The 19576-nt window shown below is 42.5% G+C and overlaps 1 protein-coding gene across 1 annotated transcript in view; it reads right to left on the bottom strand.

The window, feature by feature from the left end:
• Nucleotides 1–19576, bottom strand: part of LOC120997961 (probable cation-transporting ATPase 13A4) — a 196187-nt gene that overhangs the window by 46300 nt on the left and 130311 nt on the right. Inside the window, exons 19-20 of the mRNA XM_040428343.1 lie at nucleotides 10514–10638; nucleotides 8412–8575 (exon numbers count right to left, since the gene is read on the bottom strand). Coding sequence (XP_040284277.1) covers nucleotides 8412–8575; nucleotides 10514–10638 — 289 coding nt within the window. The remainder of the gene's footprint in view (nucleotides 1–8411; nucleotides 8576–10513; nucleotides 10639–19576) is intronic.

The following is a 19576-nucleotide window of genomic DNA, read 5'->3' as shown; positions in this document are numbered from 1 at the left end:
CACTTTGGGCCCCTAGAATGCCAGGGCAGTATAACTACCCCCACAAGTGACCCCATTTTGGAAAGAAGAGACCCCAAGGTATTCGCTGATGGGCATAGTGAGTTCATAGAACTTTTTATTTTTTGTCACAAGTTAGTGGAATATGAGACTTTGTAAGAAAAAAAAAAAAAAAATCATAATTTTCCGCTAACTTGTGACAAAAAATAAAAAGTTCTATGAACTCACTATGCCCATCAGCGAATACCTTAGGGTGTGTACTTTCAGAAATGGGGTCATTTGTGGGGTGTTTGTACTGTCTGGGCATTGTAGAACCTCAGGAAACATGACAGGTGCTCAGAAAGTCAGAGCTGCTTCAAAAAGCGGAAATTCACATTTTTGTACCATAGTTTGTAAACGCTATAACTTTTACCCAAACATTTTTTTTTACCCAAACATTTTTTTTTATCAAAGACATGTAGAACTATAAATTTAGAGCAAAATTTCTATATGGATGTCGTTTTTTTAGCAAAATTTTACAACTGAAAGTGAAAAATTTCATTTTTTTTTGCAAAAAAATCGTTAAATTTCGATTAATAACAAAAAAAGTAAAAATGTCAGCAGCAATGAAATACACCAAATGAAAGCTCTATTAGTGAGAAGAAAAGGAGGTAAAATTCATTTGGGTGGTAAGTTGCATGACCGAGCAATAAACGGTGAAAGTAGTGTAGGTCAGAAGTGTAAAAAGTGGCCTGGTCTTTCAGGGTGTTTAAGCACTGGGGGCTGAGGTGGTTAATATAAAGGTATAAATAGGCGGAGTCATCGGGAGATGGCTCCTCCTATTTATGAATATTCATTATTGATATTTGCATAAATATTGGTAATACTAATTAATATTCTCCCTTTACAATATATATATATATATATATATATATATATATATAATTAAAAATTTTATCCAGTGTAATAAAGCTTTATACTACAGTTTTTGCACGCACACACGATCTGTGTGCGTGTGTGGGTCCTGCAGAGCACCAATCAGTAGTGTTCTCAGTAGTATCTGCACATTTTTTAGGGGTTTTTTTGTGTGAAAAAATAACTGCAGTTAGTGGTAGATATATATATATACATATATATATATCTCTATATCAATTTCAATTAATGTCAGTTTAGATTTTTGCACAAATGCACCATCAGCGTATGTGCATTTCGCAACCACTGAGCACCGATCAGTAGTGTCCATTACTGATCACATCTGCTCAGGTTGCACTGCAAGTTTTTTTTTCTGCAGAAGACTTTTCTGTGCAGAAAATACTTTTTATTTTTTGCAGAAAACTTTTTTTTTACAACTTTCTTCTAAATTTAATTTAAAATTTATTACAAGCCCCTTCACGTGTGAAAACACTGCATACACACCCCACACTAAATAAAGGTTTACACGTTTCACACATCACACCCCAATAAAATAAAAATGTCCCATTCATCCCAACGAGTGTACTAAAGAGGCATACGCCATCCTTGCCTCCGATACCGAGTCTGCCAGTGAGGGAGAAGAGGATGCCACTTTCCTCTATTCCTCTATCCCCTCATCATCATCATCCGCTGATGAGGGACCCTCTAGAAGGCGCCCCAGGGTAGCAGAGGAGGCAGCCCCCCAGAGTGAGCCCACATGGACCCCACCCCCTGACGATTATCAGCCCCAAATTCCTGAGTTTGTGGACAACTCAGGAATTCTGATAGATTGTGCGGACTTCACTGAGCTAGATTTTTTCAAAATCTTCTCTGAAAATTTAGTAAATTTAATGGTGGCCCAAACCAATTTGTACACCCAACAATTCATTGCTCAGAACCCTAGTTCACCATATGCTAGACCCCTAGGTTGGACCCCAGTAGATGCAGCAGAGATGAAGAAGTTTTGGGGACTCGTGCTGCATACGGGCGTAGTAAAGAAGCTAAACGTTAGGCAATACTGGTGTTCTGACATTTTCTACCAGACTCCAATTTACAGTCAGACCATGATCCGGAAGCGATTTGAATTAATCAGAGAAATTCCTACACTACAATGACAATACACAGTGCCCACCCCAAAATGACCCAACATTTGACCGACTGTTCAAGGTTAGGCCCGTCATTGATCACTTCAGCAACAAGTCTGCTGAGATGTACAACCCAGAGAAAAAGGTCAGTGTAGATGAGTCCCTATTATTGTTTAAAGGGAGGATTAGATTCCGCCAGTACCTGCCTAGCAAATGGGCAAGGTATGGCATAAAAAGATACAAACTTTGTGAGAGTAGATCTGGTACACCCACAAATTCCGCATTTATGAAGGGAAAAATTCCAGAATAGAACCCCCAGAATGCCCCCCCATCCTAGGAGTTAGTGGGAAGATTGTGTGGGAATTACTGCACCCACTGCTGGATAAGGGTTACCACCTCTATGTGGATAACTATTATACCAGTATCCCCCTATTCAGGTCCCTAACTGCCAGGGGTACTGTGGCTTGCGGCACAGTACGCAAAAATCTGAGAGGCCTCCCTAGATCCCTAGTAGGGAAACCACTGAGAATGGGCGAAAGTAGGGCTCTCCGCAAGGAGAATATGCTGGTGGTTAAGTACAAGGACAAGAGGGACGTCCTTGTACTGACCACCATTCACACTAATGCCAGATCCCCTGCCGTAGTACGAGGTACCACTACCACTGTCCCCAAACCAGACTGCATCCTTGATTACAACAGGCACATGGGAGGGGTGGATCTTGCAGATCAACTTATGAAGCCCTACAGTGCCACACGAAAAACAAAAGTGTGGTACAAAAAGTTGGCCGTATACATTGTACAGATGGCAATGTGCAATACGTACATCTTATTTTAATCTGCAGGCCACAGAGGAACTTCAGTTCCAAGAGGTGGTAATCAAGGAAAACCTCAAACACAGGGAGAACATACAATCTCATTGCAGATGTTGTCCTTGATCAGATTTGACTCTAGGACCGCATCGCTACAAGGCACTAATGCTAACCACTAAGCCATAATTCTTCCCCTGTGGTAGACGCTAGTGTTGAGCGAGCATGCTCGGCCAAACTGCTGTTCGGCTCGAGCATAGTTATGCTCGGCACATTGCAGTGCTCGGCCGAATACTGCGGGTGCTCAAGTACAATTTAATACAACGAAAGTCAATAGGAGACCTGAGCATCAAACCAGGCACCCCCTGCTCGGAAGAGAAGAGGGTGTCTGGTTCACAAAAAAAAGATTCGAAATTGATGGAAAAGCCATCAAAATGGTTTGGAAACAGCATTAAGAGGATGGCTGGATGCGTCTTGGACTCCTATTATCTATGACATACAATAGACAACCACACAAAGGCTATATGCCAAAAGCCAGGTATGTGGAAGCCAACAATCTATCCATGAGACAAATAACAGTAAGCATACCTTACAATGGCAGCCTTGTGTACTATGAGACATTCCAAACCAGCACTCACCTGACTGAGAGCCAGTAAGCCTCAAAGACTGTCTGTCTGCTGTCTCTACCATCATATCCTCGCTCTATTGAAACTGAATCTTTCAAAAACTGAACTCCTGGTGTTTTCTCCATCTACTTACCTACCTAAACCAAATATCTCCATTTCAGTGTGTAGCACTGATCCAAACCTCTTACACCCATCTCCATCACACCCGCTGTCTCAGTGTTATGTTTGACATTTATCTTTCCCTTACCTCTTTATTTAATTGCTTAACTGCTCATGCCGCCTGCACCTCAAAAACATCTCTAGAATCCACCCCTTTCTTACTGTGGAAACAAAAACTCATTGTTGCCCTGATCCATTCCCGTCTCGATTACTGTAACTCATTATTAATTGGCCTCCCCCTAACCAGACTTTCCCCTCTCCAATCTATCCTGAACACAGCAGGCAGGCTCATCTATCTGTCTAACTGCTACTCCAATGCCTCCGCCTTGTGCCAGTCATTGCACTGGTTGCCCATACAGTGTAGGATTCAGTTTAAACTGTTCATTCTCATCCACAAAGCTCTCCACAATGCTGCACCCCCCTACATCTCTGCCCTCATCTCTGTCTACCACCATACCCCTGCTCACCGTTCAGCCAATGACTTATGACTGACAGCCACCATAATCCAAACCTCTCACTCCCATCTCCAAGGTGTCTCTAAGGCCTCTCCAGAGCTACACCAGTTCTCTGGAATGCACTACCCCAAGCAATTAGGTTAATTTACAACATCCACAGTTTTAGGCACTTCCTAAAAACACATCTTTTTAGATTAGCCTATCACATCCTCTAATCTAACTCTCCTCCATTCACCATTTATAGAGTCATCATGAACTTAACCCTTTTCCAACTGAGCCACTTTTCACCTTAAATCCCAGGCCGATTTTTGCAAATCTGACGTCTTACTTTATGTGGTAATAACTTTAAAACACTTTTACTTATCCAGGCCATTCTGAGAATTTTTTCTCGTCACATATTGTACTTCATGACAGTGGTAAAATGGAGTCAAAAAATTTAATTTTTATTTATAAAAAAATATCAAATTTACCAAAAATGTGGAAAAAATAGCAAATTTCTAAATTTAAATTTCTCTAATTTTACAATAGAAAGTAATAACTCCAAAAATAGTTACTACTTTACATTCCCTATATGTCTACTTCATGTTTGAATAATTTTGTGAATGTCATTTTATTTTTTGGGGATGTTAGAAGGCTTAGAAGTTTAGAAGCAAATCTTGAAATTTTTCAGAAAAATTCCAAAACCCACTTTTTAAGGACCAGTTCAGGTCTGAAGTCACTTTGTGAAGCTTACATAATAGAAACCACCCAAAAATTACCCTATTCTAGAAACGACACCCCTAAAGGTATACAAAACTGATTTGACAAACTATGTTAACCCATTAGGTGTTCCACAAGAATTAATGGAAAATGGAGATTAAATTTCAGAATTTCACTTTTTTGGCAGATTTTCCAAACAAAACTTAAAAATTATTGCCCTGATTCTGTAGTTTACAGAAACACCCCATATGTGGCCGTAAACTGCTGCTTTGGCAGATGGTATTGCGCAAAAGGAAAGGAATGCCATATGGTTTTTGGAAAGCAGATTTCACTGGGATAATTTTAAGCTGCCATGTGACATTTAAAGACCCCCTGATGCACCCCTAGAGTAGAAACTCAAAAAAAAAGACCCCATTTTGGAAACTACGGGATAAGGTGGCAGTTTACCATTTTAGGGTACATATGATTTTTGGTTGCTCTATATTACACTTTTTGTGAGGCAAGGTAACAAAATATGGCTGTTTTGGCACAGTTTTTACTTATTGTCATTTATAGTGTTCATCTAACAGGTTAGATCATGTGCTATATTTATAGAGAAGGTTGTTACGGATGCGACAATACCAAATATATCAGTTTTACATAATAAAGATTTTTTAGTGTCTCCATATTCTGAAAGCCATAGTTTATTTTTATTTTTTGGGTGACTGTCTTATGTAGGGGTTCATTTTTGGCGAGATGAGATGACTGTTTGATTGGTACTATTTTAGGGTGCATATGACCTTTCGATCACTTGCTATTGCAAAATGACTTTGACACCGTTTTTTTTTACGTGTTCACCTGAGGAGTTAGTTCATGTGATATTTTTATATAGCAGGTTCTTACGGACGCGGCGATACCTAATATGTATACTTTATTTGTTTATTTATGTTTTACACAATAACAGCATTTTTGAATAAAAAAAATAATCATGTTTCAGTGTCTCCACATTCTGAGCACCATAGTTTCTTTATTTTTTGGGCGATTGTCTTAGATAGGGTCTCATTTTTTGCGGGATGAGATGAATGATTTATTGGTACTATTTTGGGGTGCGTATGATATTTTTATCGCTTGCTATTACACTTTTCGTGATGTAAGGGGACAAAAAAATTGCTTTTTTGACATCATTATTTTTTTTTTTTACGGTGTTCACCTGAGGGGTTAGGTCATGTGATATTTTTTATATAGCAGGTTGTTACGGACGTGGCAATACCTAATATGTATACCTTTTTTTATTTAAGTTTTACACAATTATATAATTTTTTAAACAAAAAAAATCATGTTTTAGTGTCTCTACAGTCTGAGAGCCATAGTTTTTTCAGTTTTTGGGCGATTGTCTTAGGTAGGGTATAATTTTTGCGGGATGAGATGACTGATTGGCACTATTTTGGGGTGCATATGACTTTTTGATTGCTTGGTATTACACATTTTGTGATGTAAGGTGACTTTTTTTTTTTTTTTACGGTGTTCACCCGAGGGGTTAGGTCATGTGGTATTTTTATAGAGCAGATTGTTACGGATGCGGAGATGCTTAATATGTCTACTTTTTACTCTTTGTCTCATTATTTATATTTTTTTACATTTAACACAATAAAAGCATTTTTAAAACAAAAACAAAAAATCATGTTTTAGTGTCTCCATAGTCTGAGAGCCATATTTTTTTTTTTTTTTTTGGACAATTGTCTTTGGTAGAGGCTCATTTTTTGCAGGATGAGGTGACGGTTAGATTGGTACTATTTTGGGGGGCATACGCCTTTTTGATCGCTTGGTGTTGCACTTTTAGTAATGTAAGGTGATGTATTTTTTTGACGTTGTTCATCTGAGGGGTTAGTTCATGTGATATTTTTATAGAGTCGTTCGATACGGATGACGTGATACCTAATATGTCTACTTTTCTTTTTTCCCTATTTTTACAATTTATTTTTTTTATTAGAAAAGGACGCTTTTATTTTACCACTTTAAAAAAAAATGTTAACTTTTTTTTTCCCCCCACTCTGGGACTTCAACTTTTGGGGGTCTGATCCCCTTTACAGTGCATTACAATACTTCTGTATTGTAATGCATTGGCTGTAAGTGTATTACCACTGTAATACGCTTACAGCCTGATTGCCTGCGAGATCCAGGGAGCTGGATCTCACAGGCTCTCCCGGAAGGCAGCCACGATGCCTAAGGAAAGCATCGGGCTGCCTTCCCTGCCATGGGGTCCCTGTCACAGCAGAACAGGGACCCCATGGACACAGGCACCCGTGAGGATACTGCACGTGCCGCGGTCAGTGCTTACCGCGGCCGTGTAAGGGTTAATGCGCTGGCATCAGTGTTTTCACCGATGCCGGAGCATACAGCAGGGGTCTAGCTATCAGTGACAGCCACACCCCTGCCTCTGATCGGGCAGGCGCAGCTCTTGCACCCACCCGATCATCGCTCCGTACTTGTACTGCGCTGGGATTTCTATCCCGCATTTCTGTGCCATACATGTACGGCGCTACTATCCTAAGGGTTAAAGAATTCTAAGACTCCTAGCCTGGATAATTTAGAGAGGAGTATTACAAAGCTCTGCAAGATCAGGTGTCTGATATGCTGGTCAATTGATCTAACGATGCACTGGGGGAGGGTGACCTGCCACTATCTTCTTTCTTTGGGTAGTTTCAGATGAGCGTTTTCACTCCAGGGAACATGCTCTGTGTGGGAGCTGTATTTACTATTATGAATACGACTCATATGGAGTGGATTTGAAGCATCATAATGATTTATAATGTTGTGCACTCCTTCCTGACTAAGGCTACTTTCACACTAGCGTTCGGAGCGGATCCGTCTGATGTTTCATCAGACGGATCCGCTCCGATAATGCAGACGTTCGCATCCGTTCAGAACGGATGCGTCTGCATTAAAACTTAGAAAATTTTCTAAGTGTGAAAGTTGTCTGAGCGGATCCGTTCAGACTTTACATTGAAAGTCAATGGGGAACGGATCCGCTTGAAGATTGAGCCATATTGTGTCATCTTCAAGCGGATCCGTCCCCATTGACTTCCATTGTAAGTGTGGACGGATCCGCTCGCCTCCGCACGGCCAGGCGGACACCCGAACGCTGCAAGCAGCGTTCAGGTGTCCGCTCACTGAGCGGAGCGGAGGCTGAACGCTGGCAGGCGGATGCATTCTCAGTGGATCCGCATCCATTGAGAATGCATTGGGGCCAGACGGATGCGTTCGGGGCCAGACGGATGCGTTCGGGGCCGCTCGTGAGCCCCTTCAAACGGTGCGCACGAGCGGACACCCGAACGCTAGTGTGAAAGTAGCCTAAGTCTGCTGAACTATAGTCACAGTAGCAGACTACTGGCTCCCCTGCTGTGAAGACCAAGTCCCTGTAAAGGGTGAAAACCAGGAGTGTGCCAGTACAATGCCCTCAGGAATGGCCCAAAGTCAAACTGGATAGTTGGCACAGTGGTTTCATACACATTGTCTGCTACAACCAGTAGGAAGACACACAATTTTGTAAGGCTGTAAAATTTAAAAATATTTCTAGTTAGACTTGGACCGCCCTATAAAAGTGTACAAAAATACAGCTGATATAGGCAGTAATTTCTAAAAAGATACACAGTAACTATATAACCAAGCCACTTACCACTTCTTCAAATTTTTTTTGTTTTACACCCTCAACAAGAGACCATTTAATAGAGGCCAAGCTAGAGTCAGTAGGTTCCTTGGCCTCTACCAAGATAACATTGCTACTTTCTTTTATCATCCCAGAGTTTTTAGCAACAGTTACAGCTGTCTGTAGATTGTCACCTGAAAGAGGAAAAGTTGTACAAATCTATATTACAAGACTCATTGACCTTGTATGACAATAATTTAGATCATCAAAATCGCTGCTAAAATAATGAACTAATAAAATGTAAAACTTTATTTCAAATACTAAACTCATTGGGGGGGATTTATCAAGCCCTGCACTTCAGAATTCTGGTTTCAAAAAGATGCAAAATAGGACTTTGCAACTGTTTGTATTATTTCCTCAAAAATGTAGTAACATTTTTCAATTTTACATCACTCACTGCAATTTGAACTGTACATGGAGAGCACAGTGGTTGGCACAGTCTCTCGTCATGTGTGCAGGTGCAGGAGCATTGCTGTGCACAAGCTTTTTGAGATTGAGTCAAGTCATAGTTTTAAAGGGGTTGTCAGTTTTTTACTATAGATGTTTTGAGAAAGTGTAATTAAGTGTGGGTTTCTCATTCACTTCTATGGGACAGTTTAGTAGTATTCATTTGAACAGACACAGCCGTCCCATAGAAGTGAATGGGCACGCCATACTTGTAATTATATCTGCTCACCACTGCAGCGAGCAGGTAAACAGAGCACAGAAGGCAGCGCTCGCATGAGAGCCGTCTTCTCTTCAAACAGATGATCGGTAGGGGTGCCAGGAGTTGGACTCCCGCCAATCTTATATTGATGACCTATCCTGAGCATAGTAAAAAGGAGTGTTTTGTTGCCATGTATTGTGAAATACAGAGACCCAATCTGGTGTGAAACAGTTGAGTACAGGACTGATACTACAGTTCATTCCAACAGAGATCTGTGGAGAGAAGCTGCGCTCTGATACCAGTTGTCGAACTAAAAGGCAGAGACCCTTAGAATCCCAAAGAGCCGTTGATGATCAGTTTAAGTTTGCTGTTACATGTTCCATGAGAGGTGAAGACCATGTGCATCTTACAAGTGGTTGTGAATCACTTCCAGTGTGTTCTTGGTGGCAGCTGTGTCGCACCAGCTAGTGTTGAGCGAATCGAGGTTCAGATCCTAGATGCACAGTTGATTCATTCAAAACTTTGTTTGAATGCTGTACAGAGATTCGTCTCCTTACAGCAATCAAATGTATGGGCTCCGGCGAGGGAAATTCGTTATTTCAACTTTAAAGCCATTTTATAACATTGATTCGAAGTCAGCCTCGGTACCGAGGTACCAGCCAGTACCAAAGCAGACTTCGGATCCATGTTTTAAAATGGTTTTAAAGTAAAAAAATCGATGGCTGAAGTTTTTCTGCGACTACTCTGTTCACCTTACCAGAGCCCATACATTTTAATGCTCTACAGAGACGGATCTCCGCACAGCATTAAAACAAAGTTTCGAACAAATCGACTTCAGATCTAGATACCGAAGCTCAGGTCCAGCCTGAAGGTATGACCAGAGACCAAGACACCAAGGGGAAGATTTATCAAGACTGGTGCTTTCTGCGCTGGTCTTGATTTCCCCTGCGCTGTTGCAGGATGCACCTAAATTAGGTGCATCCTCCTGCAGTCCATGCACCTAACCAGAAATCTATGACAGCACAGTGCTGCCCTAGATTTCTGGCTTCATTTACACCAGAAAACTGAATTAAATGAAGATGAAATTGTTGGGGTGGCCATGCCCATTTTTGGAAAATTGGCAAGGACGGCTAAGAAGTGGGAGATACTACAATTTTTTAACTCCTGCAACTTTTTAACATCACTTTTCAGGGGCAAACGAGATGATAAATCTCCCCTAAGACTTACGCCGGCCGATCAGCTGTTTGAAGAGGTAGCAGCGCTAAATCGAGAGACGCTTTTGCTTTGAAATCAATTATGCCATCTCCTTTGCAGTGGTTGCGTAGTGTGATTATAAATGCTTGTCCCATTTACTTAAATTTCACATTATGTATGTGAATCTTGGAAAGAGACATTATTTCAGTTCCAGGGTGATTTCAAATCATACCTGTAATCATGACAGTTCTGATCCTGGCATTAGACAGCTCCTTTAACACTGGTCTGGTTTCCAATTTAAGGCGATTTTCCATCACAAGAAGACCAAGGAAGGTTAGGTCACATTCCACTTCATCCCTTGTTACAAAAGGTAAAATGTTTAAAATGCATACAAACAAGAGATACCTAATACACTAGCATTGTCTTCTGATCAGATGACCTAAGTAGCATCAAAGATATTTCTATGGTAAAGAGTTCTTGGTGAGACTGCTCTCTGGAAGATCCTTCATATGTAGTTAATGCTCATGTCATGAAATAATAAATACAGGACTTAGCAGACATTCTAAGTAATATGAGATAGGAGATAGAAGAGTGAGCTGGTGGCCGCTGCTGGAGACAGATCCAGTGTATATTCCTGCGGGGACTAGTAGAAGTGGTTGATACTGAAAACAAGGGCATCACATTTCAGAGACTTCCTAGGACAGGGATCAGCTACTGTCAGAACTCCAGATGCTGTGAAACTTCAACTGTGGATGTTCTTGTAACTCCCATAGAAGTGAAAGGAAGATTCTGGGAATTGTAGGCTCAAAACAGCCAGATTGCTGGAAGTTCCTGTTCTCTGTGGCAGAGTTATTAAAGCCATTCAAATACCGCAGAGGGTTTGGAGCCTGAGCTGAGGGATAAAGAAAAGCCAACTAGTCTGTGCATTCTTCAAGCAACCAGGGGCCTATACAAAGGACAGGCTGGGAAAGACTAGAACAGAGACCAGTCTGTAGCCTGTAAGCCATACTGTGTAATAGACTGTGTGCAAAACTGAAGGGCCCTTTACACATGCCGAGAATATTAAAGATAATTGCTAACGAGCGTTCCTATAAGGGACCTTAAAGGGGTTTTGCCATCAAAGACAATGAGGGCATATCGCTAGGATATGCCCCCATTGTCTGATAGGTGCAGGTCCCACCTCTGGGACCCGCACCTACATGGAGAACGAAGCAGGGGAAGTAGTGGAGGGCGCACTGCGCATGCGGCAGCCGCCCCTCCATTCATTTGTATGGGGCTGCCGAAAATAGCCGAGCACTGGCTATTTCCGTCGGGTTCATAGAAATGAATGGGAGCAGGGGCCGTGTGGGGGCATGCGCGGTGCGCTCCCATTAACTTGTATGGGAGCAGTGCTTGGTGGTTGCCGAACCCCGGCAAACCCGGGGTCCTCCAGCCACAACTCTCCCCGCTCCGTTCTCGTTGTAGGTGCAGGTCCCAGAGGTGGGACCTGCACCTATCAGACAATGGGGGCATATCCTAGCGAAATGCCCCCATTGTCTGTGATAGGAATACCCCTTCAAGTCTTGTGAGGCAGCGATAACACAAGTATGCACACAGTGGTTGTGAAGTTAGATTATGCAACCTTGGAGCACCTTACTGTGCAGACTGTGTGATGCTGGGCCACATGGAGAGAAATCTGTGGTGATACGTGAAGATAAGACCATCTACACTACTGACACTGAGGAGAATAGAGCCAGAATGTTGTCTACCTGGGAAAGTGGGTTGCTATCTCTTAAGGGGATAGTGTCATCTTTGTCTGTTGCCACTTACAGAGGACATGTAACCTCTCCTGACTGTTTTAGTAACTACTTGCCTTCCCGTTGTAATAACAATTCTGGAGCATCTATTCTTATGCCTTGTCTGGGTCAACATTGTTATGACGAGAGAGCGGTAGAAAATGTACTATGTGTGTTCAAACTGAATTACAGGGACCTGTAATAGACCAACATGCGGCTATTTTTTTTTTAGCATGACTTTTCTTATGAATACTCATTCCTGATTATTGTTTCATGTAAACATGGAGGCAAACAATTTGTTTGTTGGTTGATCACATATTGCATGAGGGCCTAAAAATCATCATTTTTGGTAGGGAACCAGGGCATATGGTAACAGTATGCAAAATGTAGGGGAAACTGAATTATCTTGAATTACCCCTTTAAATGAGTGCCAATCAACTTGTTATAGCGTCAGTTAGTACTCTTTATGACCAATAATCAGTCTATTTAAAATCATCCTATAAGAGGTTGAGGACAATGGTGGCTTCACCAGATCTAGAGAACCAGGAAATCATGACAAATGACATTCTCAAATTTTTCTCATTGTCTTTATAGAGACAATTAGCAATATTGAGAGCTTAAAGAGATTTTTCATTATTTTGCACAAATAAAAATTTAGTCACTCTAATTTTTCTGGAACTATACACTACCACTCTTTAAATACTTCTGATTTACAGCATATTTAAAAATAAAAAAAAGTGGGACTTGGCAGAATGGGTTGCCCAGGTGCCCTGTAAAAAAAATATAAAATTATAGTGCTGCAATGCTACCACTGAAAACAATGAAAGGAAAAAAAAAAAAAGCCCTGCACTGTTCATTCATTTACAACCCACTTGTTCATCTTCCCTTCAGTGTAGTATTCATTTATCATGTCGTGCTTGCTGAAGATATCTGCCTCTGTATCATGGTAGTTTTGCACCCAGCCTCTCGGGTATTGGCACCAAAGTCTTATATTTTTCAATGTCATTTAGCAAAACCAGAGAGTAATTTTTATTTTCTAGAGGAATTATTTTGTATCGGGGCAGTTTGGCGATAGACCTTTGTGCTGTTCCAGCCTTTATTCTTCTATTCTACTAATTGTTGTGTTTGCATTATATTATCATTTACTATGTTGTGTAACGCTGCCACCCTGTGGTTATTCTTATAATGCATCTTATAGTGTGTTATGTAAATTATCCATTGCATTGCTCTCCTCCCTCTTTTGTGACATCACATCCTCTGTAAGGTCCTTCGTCCTTCCTCTTTGTCGCAGACCTTCAAGCTGGTGAGAGCAATTCTTTTTGACCTCTAATATCCTCTAGCATACCCTGATTCCCTGCATTTGTTTTCAAGGCAAATCAATAAATGATCAAAGCTTCACCATTGTATTCTCCTCACTGGATTATCACATGCAACTGGTGCCTATATCTGGAGATATTAGTGAGTTCAGCTATCTACCATTGCTTGTACAGGGGCTATCACTCACAACCAATCAGGGGATTTTCTCTAACGTACATCTGTGGCAGAATAGTCAAAAAGAAGCTTAAATCTACAGTCTTGCATGTCTACACACAGTCTGCCAGCGAGCTTAGAGCTGTCCGCCATCTTACACGCACGTGGCTTCATAAGCACAGTGCACAAGCTGGAATACCCTCTTAAAGAGACAGTACCGCTTAAATAGGAACAACATGTCCACAAGAGGCTTAGTGGATCTCTCAGTAACTGAATATACAGAAAGTCACCCTGCTTCCAAAAACTCAGATATGCAGGAAGCAGAGTCCATGTTAACTGAAGAACAAGCAGTACGATCTAAACGTGTTATCAGTGACAATTTAAACGATTTATGGCAGAGAACTGAACACTATATAGCAGCTCTTTTACGATATAACAACGACCCAACAAAGTTAACCACAACGTTGAATCGCTTAACTAACTCCTATGTCCATTATCAGCGACTCTCTGCTAAGTACATCACTTTCCTGAGCGACTCTGATTTTGGCGAAGCCTCAGAGGAGCTGAGTGAGAGAAAAAATCTCCTTGAAGAGAAGGATGCCCTAGTACAAGATGCTAAGAGCAAAGCAGAACTCCGCATCGCACATTTACAGGAGGCGAGATCCCATCAATCAACTTCAAGTAAACATACCCTTTCATCTTCCAAAACCTCTCGTTACGGAAGATCAGCCTTGCATGACAAGCTTATAGAAGTCCGGGCAGAAGCAGAGGAAGCTAGCGTTAGAAGTTCCTTTGCTAAGAAGGAGGCGGAGATTACGAAGAAGAAAGCAGAAATGGAGGCTAAGAAAGCAGAAATGGAGGATAAGAAAGCAGAAATGGAGGCTGAGACAGAAGCCCAGCTAAAGATCCTCCAGACAGAAAGGGAAGAAGCAGCTACCTTAGCTAAACTAAAGGTCCTCGAGCAAGCATTAGGGCAAGGTACCGACCCAGACTGTTTCGTTCCAGGAGAAGAGGAAGACCCAGCCGACCGCACTGCCAGGTATGTGCTAAGGCAACCATCGCCTACTCCTCCTGCTAAATCGCATGCACCAACGCCACTTCTAACTCACCAACTGGGCGAACCCACAGAGTACCAGAAATCGCTACACCCCAGTAATAAGGTAATATCTAGCACCAAGCGGGCTGATCATCCAATGACTAAACCGCAGCTTAATCCTTATGCCACATCATTCCATCCTGATCAATCTCAACCTTATCTGCCAGAGTCCCTACATGCTCTAGAGACACCACAATGCAATACTGTAATATGGAATGGGAGATCAGACATGTCAGACTTTGCCAGATACATGATGCGCAGGGAGCTGATTAACATTAGTCTCTCAAGGTTTGATGACCGTGCTGAAAACTACAGGGCCTGGAAATCGACCTTTAAAGCAGTAATCGGTGATATAAACCTCACTGCCATGGAGGAACTTGACTTGCTCATCAAATGGTTAGGCCCAGAATCTGCAGAACGCATAAAGACATTAAGAGTGGTTCATGCAGGCCACTCAGAGGAAGGTCTCGCTGCAGCATGGGAGAGACTTGAACAGACCTATGGCAGTCCAGAAGCTATAGAAAGCGCCTTATTCAGGAGACTTCAAGCCTTCCCAAGGATAACTGGCAAAGACAATCGCAAACTCAGGATCTGAGCGACCTACTAAAAGAACTTGAATTGGCAAAAATGGACCCACGTCTGCCAGGACTGAGTTACCTTGATACCGCCCATGGCGTTAATCCAATAGTGTCGAAACTACCACATGGCATGCAAGAGAAATGGGCAGACCAGGGCTCCAGATACAAGAGAGAACACAATGTGTCTTTTCCCTCTTTCTCTTATTTTACCAGATTCATCAGTGACCAAGCTCGAAAGAAGAATGACCCCAGCTTTGACTTCACTGAATCCACTCTACCTGCTTCATCCTCATGCTCAAGGTATGACAACACCACAAATAAACGTAGAGACTTAAAGGGTTTCTATCACTTCGTATGACATAATTAGCTGTCAGACACTAGCGATCCGCTAGTGTCTGCTCTGGCCAACCATCCTAATATAACAGCTTTTGGGGCAGCCGTTTTGCTAAAAAAAGAACTTTTATAAATATGCTAATGAGCCTCTAGGTGCTATGTGGGCGTCCCTCCAGCCCGCCCATCTCCTGCTGAATGCGATCCTCCGTGTGACGCAGCGGACGAATTCTCGCGCATGCGCCGTGCGCGGCTGTATTCGGCGCATGCGCAGTGAATGTCTGACCGCTTCCCTGCTCAGACATCTCCACTGCGCCTGCGCCGGTGACGTCATAGTGCTCCAAGGAACAGGCGCAGTGGAGATGTCAGCAGGAGATGGGCGGGCTGGAGGGACGCGCTGGGCGGTGGCTATTTATGAAGGTAGACGGAGCCTCTAGGTGCTAATGACGCCCACATAGCACCTAGAGGCTCATTAGCATATTTATAAAAGTTCTTTTTTTAGCAAAACGGCTGCCCCAAAAGCTGTTATATTAGGATGGTTGGCCAGAGCAGACACTAGCGGATCGCTAGTGTCTGACAGCTAATTATGTCATACGAAGTGATAGAAACCCTTTAAGGGGGACAGTATCCGTTAGGAAAACCAATGTTCCACTCATTTTAACCTGCAATACTAGGAAGGAATACCCTGTCCTCAAAGAAAAGGACCCTAACCGCATGTGCCCCATCCATAAAAGACCTCATCCTTTAAAGGAGTGTCGTGGGCTCAGGGCAAAGACCTTGCAAGAACGCAGAGAGATACTCAAAGAGCTTGGAGTGTGTTACAAGTGTTGTGCCTTATCTAATCATATGGCGAAAGACTGTAAGGTTATTATCAAGTGTGCAGAATGCAGCAGTAACAAGCACGTTACAGCAATGCATCCTACCTTGCCTTCAGACAACGCACCATCTCAAGCTGCAACCAATGCCGTCGCACTTCATGGCGGGGAGCCACCGGCTCAAGAATTAGCTACAACTGCTATTTCCTCTTCCTGTATGGCGATATGTGGCAAGGAGGCTGATTCTAAGTGCTGTGCAAAGGTGTGTTTGGTCAACGTCTACCCAGAAAGGCAATCTGAAAGGGCCATCAAAATGTACGCAATTATTGATGAACAAAGCAATAGGTCTCTGGCAAAACCTAAATTCTTTGAGATTTTCAACATGGCAGGAGAAGCAACACCATATACTCTCAACACTTGTTCTGGTCGTGTAGAGACTTATGGCAGAAGAGCCACTGGATACCTTATCTCCTCCATTAAAGGGAACGTTCATATACCCTTGCCAACGTTAATTGAATGCGACCAAATACCAGATGAAAGAGATGAAATTCCTACTCCAGAAGCTGCATATCATCATTCCCACTTGAAACATCTAGCTAGTGAGATCCTCCCTATGGACATGAATGCTGACATCCTACTTCTGCTTGGGAGAGACATTCTGAGGGTCCACAAGGTGCGTCAACAATGCAACGGTCCTGATAATGCCCCATATGCACAGAGACTCGATTTAGGCTGGGTAATCGTGGGCGATGTATGTATAAATAAGAGCCACAAACCATCTCAAGTGAACCCCTTCAAAACATTTGTGCTCAACAATGGTCGCACATCTCATTTTAAGCCATGTGTTCATCATTATGAGGTGAAGGAAAGGCTTTCTAACCTCTTAAAGACACCAGACATCATTCCTACCAGTTATGACAACTTAGGAAAAACTGTGTTTTGTACAACACCAGACGACGACAAACTGGCCTTGTCCATGGATGACAAAGAGTTTATTAAAATAATGGACGATGAATTCTTCAAAGATGCATCTAACCACTGGGTTGCACCTTTACCTTTCCGTGCTGTAAGAGCCAGACTCCCTGACAACCGGGAACAAGCACTCTCCAGATTCATCTCCTTGCAACGTACGTTAAAAAACAAACCAGAAATGAAAAGTCATTTTGTGGCCTTCATGGAAAAAATATTTCGCAATGATCATGCAGAGCTGGCTCCACCCTTACAAGGGCATGAAGAATGCTGGTACCTTCCATCCTTTGGGGTATATCACCCACGGAAGCCAAACCAAATAAGAGTGGTATTCGACTCAAGTGCCAAACATAATGGCGTATCTCTGAACGACGTCCTTCTCACCGGTCCAAACCTGACCAATAATCTGGTGGGAGTGCTCATGAGATTCAGAAAGGAGCCAGTAGCCATTACTGCTGACATTGAACAAATGTTCCATTGCTTTATCGTGCGGCAAGATCATGGAAATTACCTCAGGTTACTTTGGCATAGAGACAATGACACCAGCAAAGAAATGGTTGAATGCTGCATGAAGGTGCACGTGTTTTGTAACAGTCCTTCACCTGCTGTTGCTACATATGGCCTACGTAGGGCTGCCTTAGATGGTGAGTCAGAATTTGGGGAACATGCCAGAAACTTTGTCGTGAGAGACTTCTATGTGGACGACGCACTCAAATCCTTCCCTACAGCGGAGGAGGCCATAGATCTGCTCAAAAGGACACAAGATTGCGCCACCAGACTGGCATCTGGAAGAGTCTCTGCAACTTCTTCTTGGTTGACAGGTCCAGAGTTTCTGCTAAACCAGGATGAAGAAACTCCTACCCAAGAAGTCTTCAGTCTCCAGGACCCTCATGAAGATCCAGAGATCCGGCCAGAAGTTAGTACCTTCGTCACCAAGTCTGAAAGGAGGGCTGGCTTGGGCTGTCATCGCTTTGAACGCTTCTCTAGATGGTCAAGACTCATTCACATCATTGCAAGGTTAGTCCACATTGTTCATTGTTTTCATGCTGAGAAGCATAACACTGACTGTCGCAGTTGGCCCCTGTGCCATAAACCTCTAACGGCAGAAGACATTATTCTAAGTGAATTGCTTGTGATACGTAACGTACAGCAGAGTGCCTTTAAAATGGAACTGAAATGTATACATGACAAGCAAGATATACCAAGAGGCAGCCCCCTTGTCAACTTGAAACCAGTAATTGATGATCGTGGCATGCTGAGAGTTGGTGGTCGCCTAAACAAGGCTAAGCTAGAGATTTCAGAAATTAATCCCCTCATTATTCCTGCCAAACACCACGTTACTACACTGCTGATACGGCATTATCATGAAAGAGTCCAGCATCAAGGCCGACATTTCACTGAGGGCGCTTTAAGAGCCGCAGGTCTTTGGATAGTGGGAGCAAAAAGACAGGTTGCTCATATTATTCACCATTGCATTAAATGTCGCAAGGCGAGAGGAAAATTACAACATCAACAAATGTCTGATTTGCCAGTTAATAGGACAAGCACCGAACCACCGTTCACTTATGTTGGTCTGGACGTCTTTGGGCCATGGACAGTCACTGCACGTAAGACTAGAGGTGGTCATGCAGAAAGCAAACGATGGGCAGTGTTGTTTACATGCTTAAGTGTACGTGCTATACACATTGAAGCAATAGAATCCATGAACGCTTCTAGCTTCATCAATGCTTTAAGACAATTCCTCGCCATCAGAGGACCAGTAAAGCAAATAAGATCTGACTGTGGAACCAACTTCATAGGAGCCTGTCGAGAGTTGCAAATTGACTCTAAACCAGTTCAAGACTACTTAGCCAATAATGGTTGTACATGGATCTTTAACCCCCCCCCCCCCGCCATGCCTCTCATATGGGTGGTTCATGGGAAAGAATGATAGGCATCACCCGCAAAATATTGAACTGTATGCTGATGGACTCAAACTTCTCAAGGCTCACCCATGAGACTTTGACTACCTTCCTGGCTGAGGTATCCGCTATTGTCAACTCAAGACCTCTTGTACCTGTATCTATGGATCCAGAATCCCCTGCCATTCTCACTCCGGCAACTCTTCTCACTCAGAATGTTTGTTTTTTGTCTTTCAGGTTTCAACATTTTATGGACATTTTGTAGTTGCATATATAGTGAAATCCAAGGATTTCAGACGGGGAGTGTGCTGTTCAAGCCTTTATTCTTCTATTCTACTAATTGTTGTGTTTGCATTATATT

Source organism: Bufo bufo, chromosome 4 (genome assembly GCF_905171765.1).
Source record: "Bufo bufo chromosome 4, aBufBuf1.1, whole genome shotgun sequence".
NCBI classification, from domain to species: Eukaryota; Metazoa; Chordata; class Amphibia; order Anura; family Bufonidae; genus Bufo; species Bufo bufo.
The sequence above is the reverse complement of the archived record's forward strand: the minus strand, read 5'-3'. Positions and strand labels throughout refer to the sequence as shown.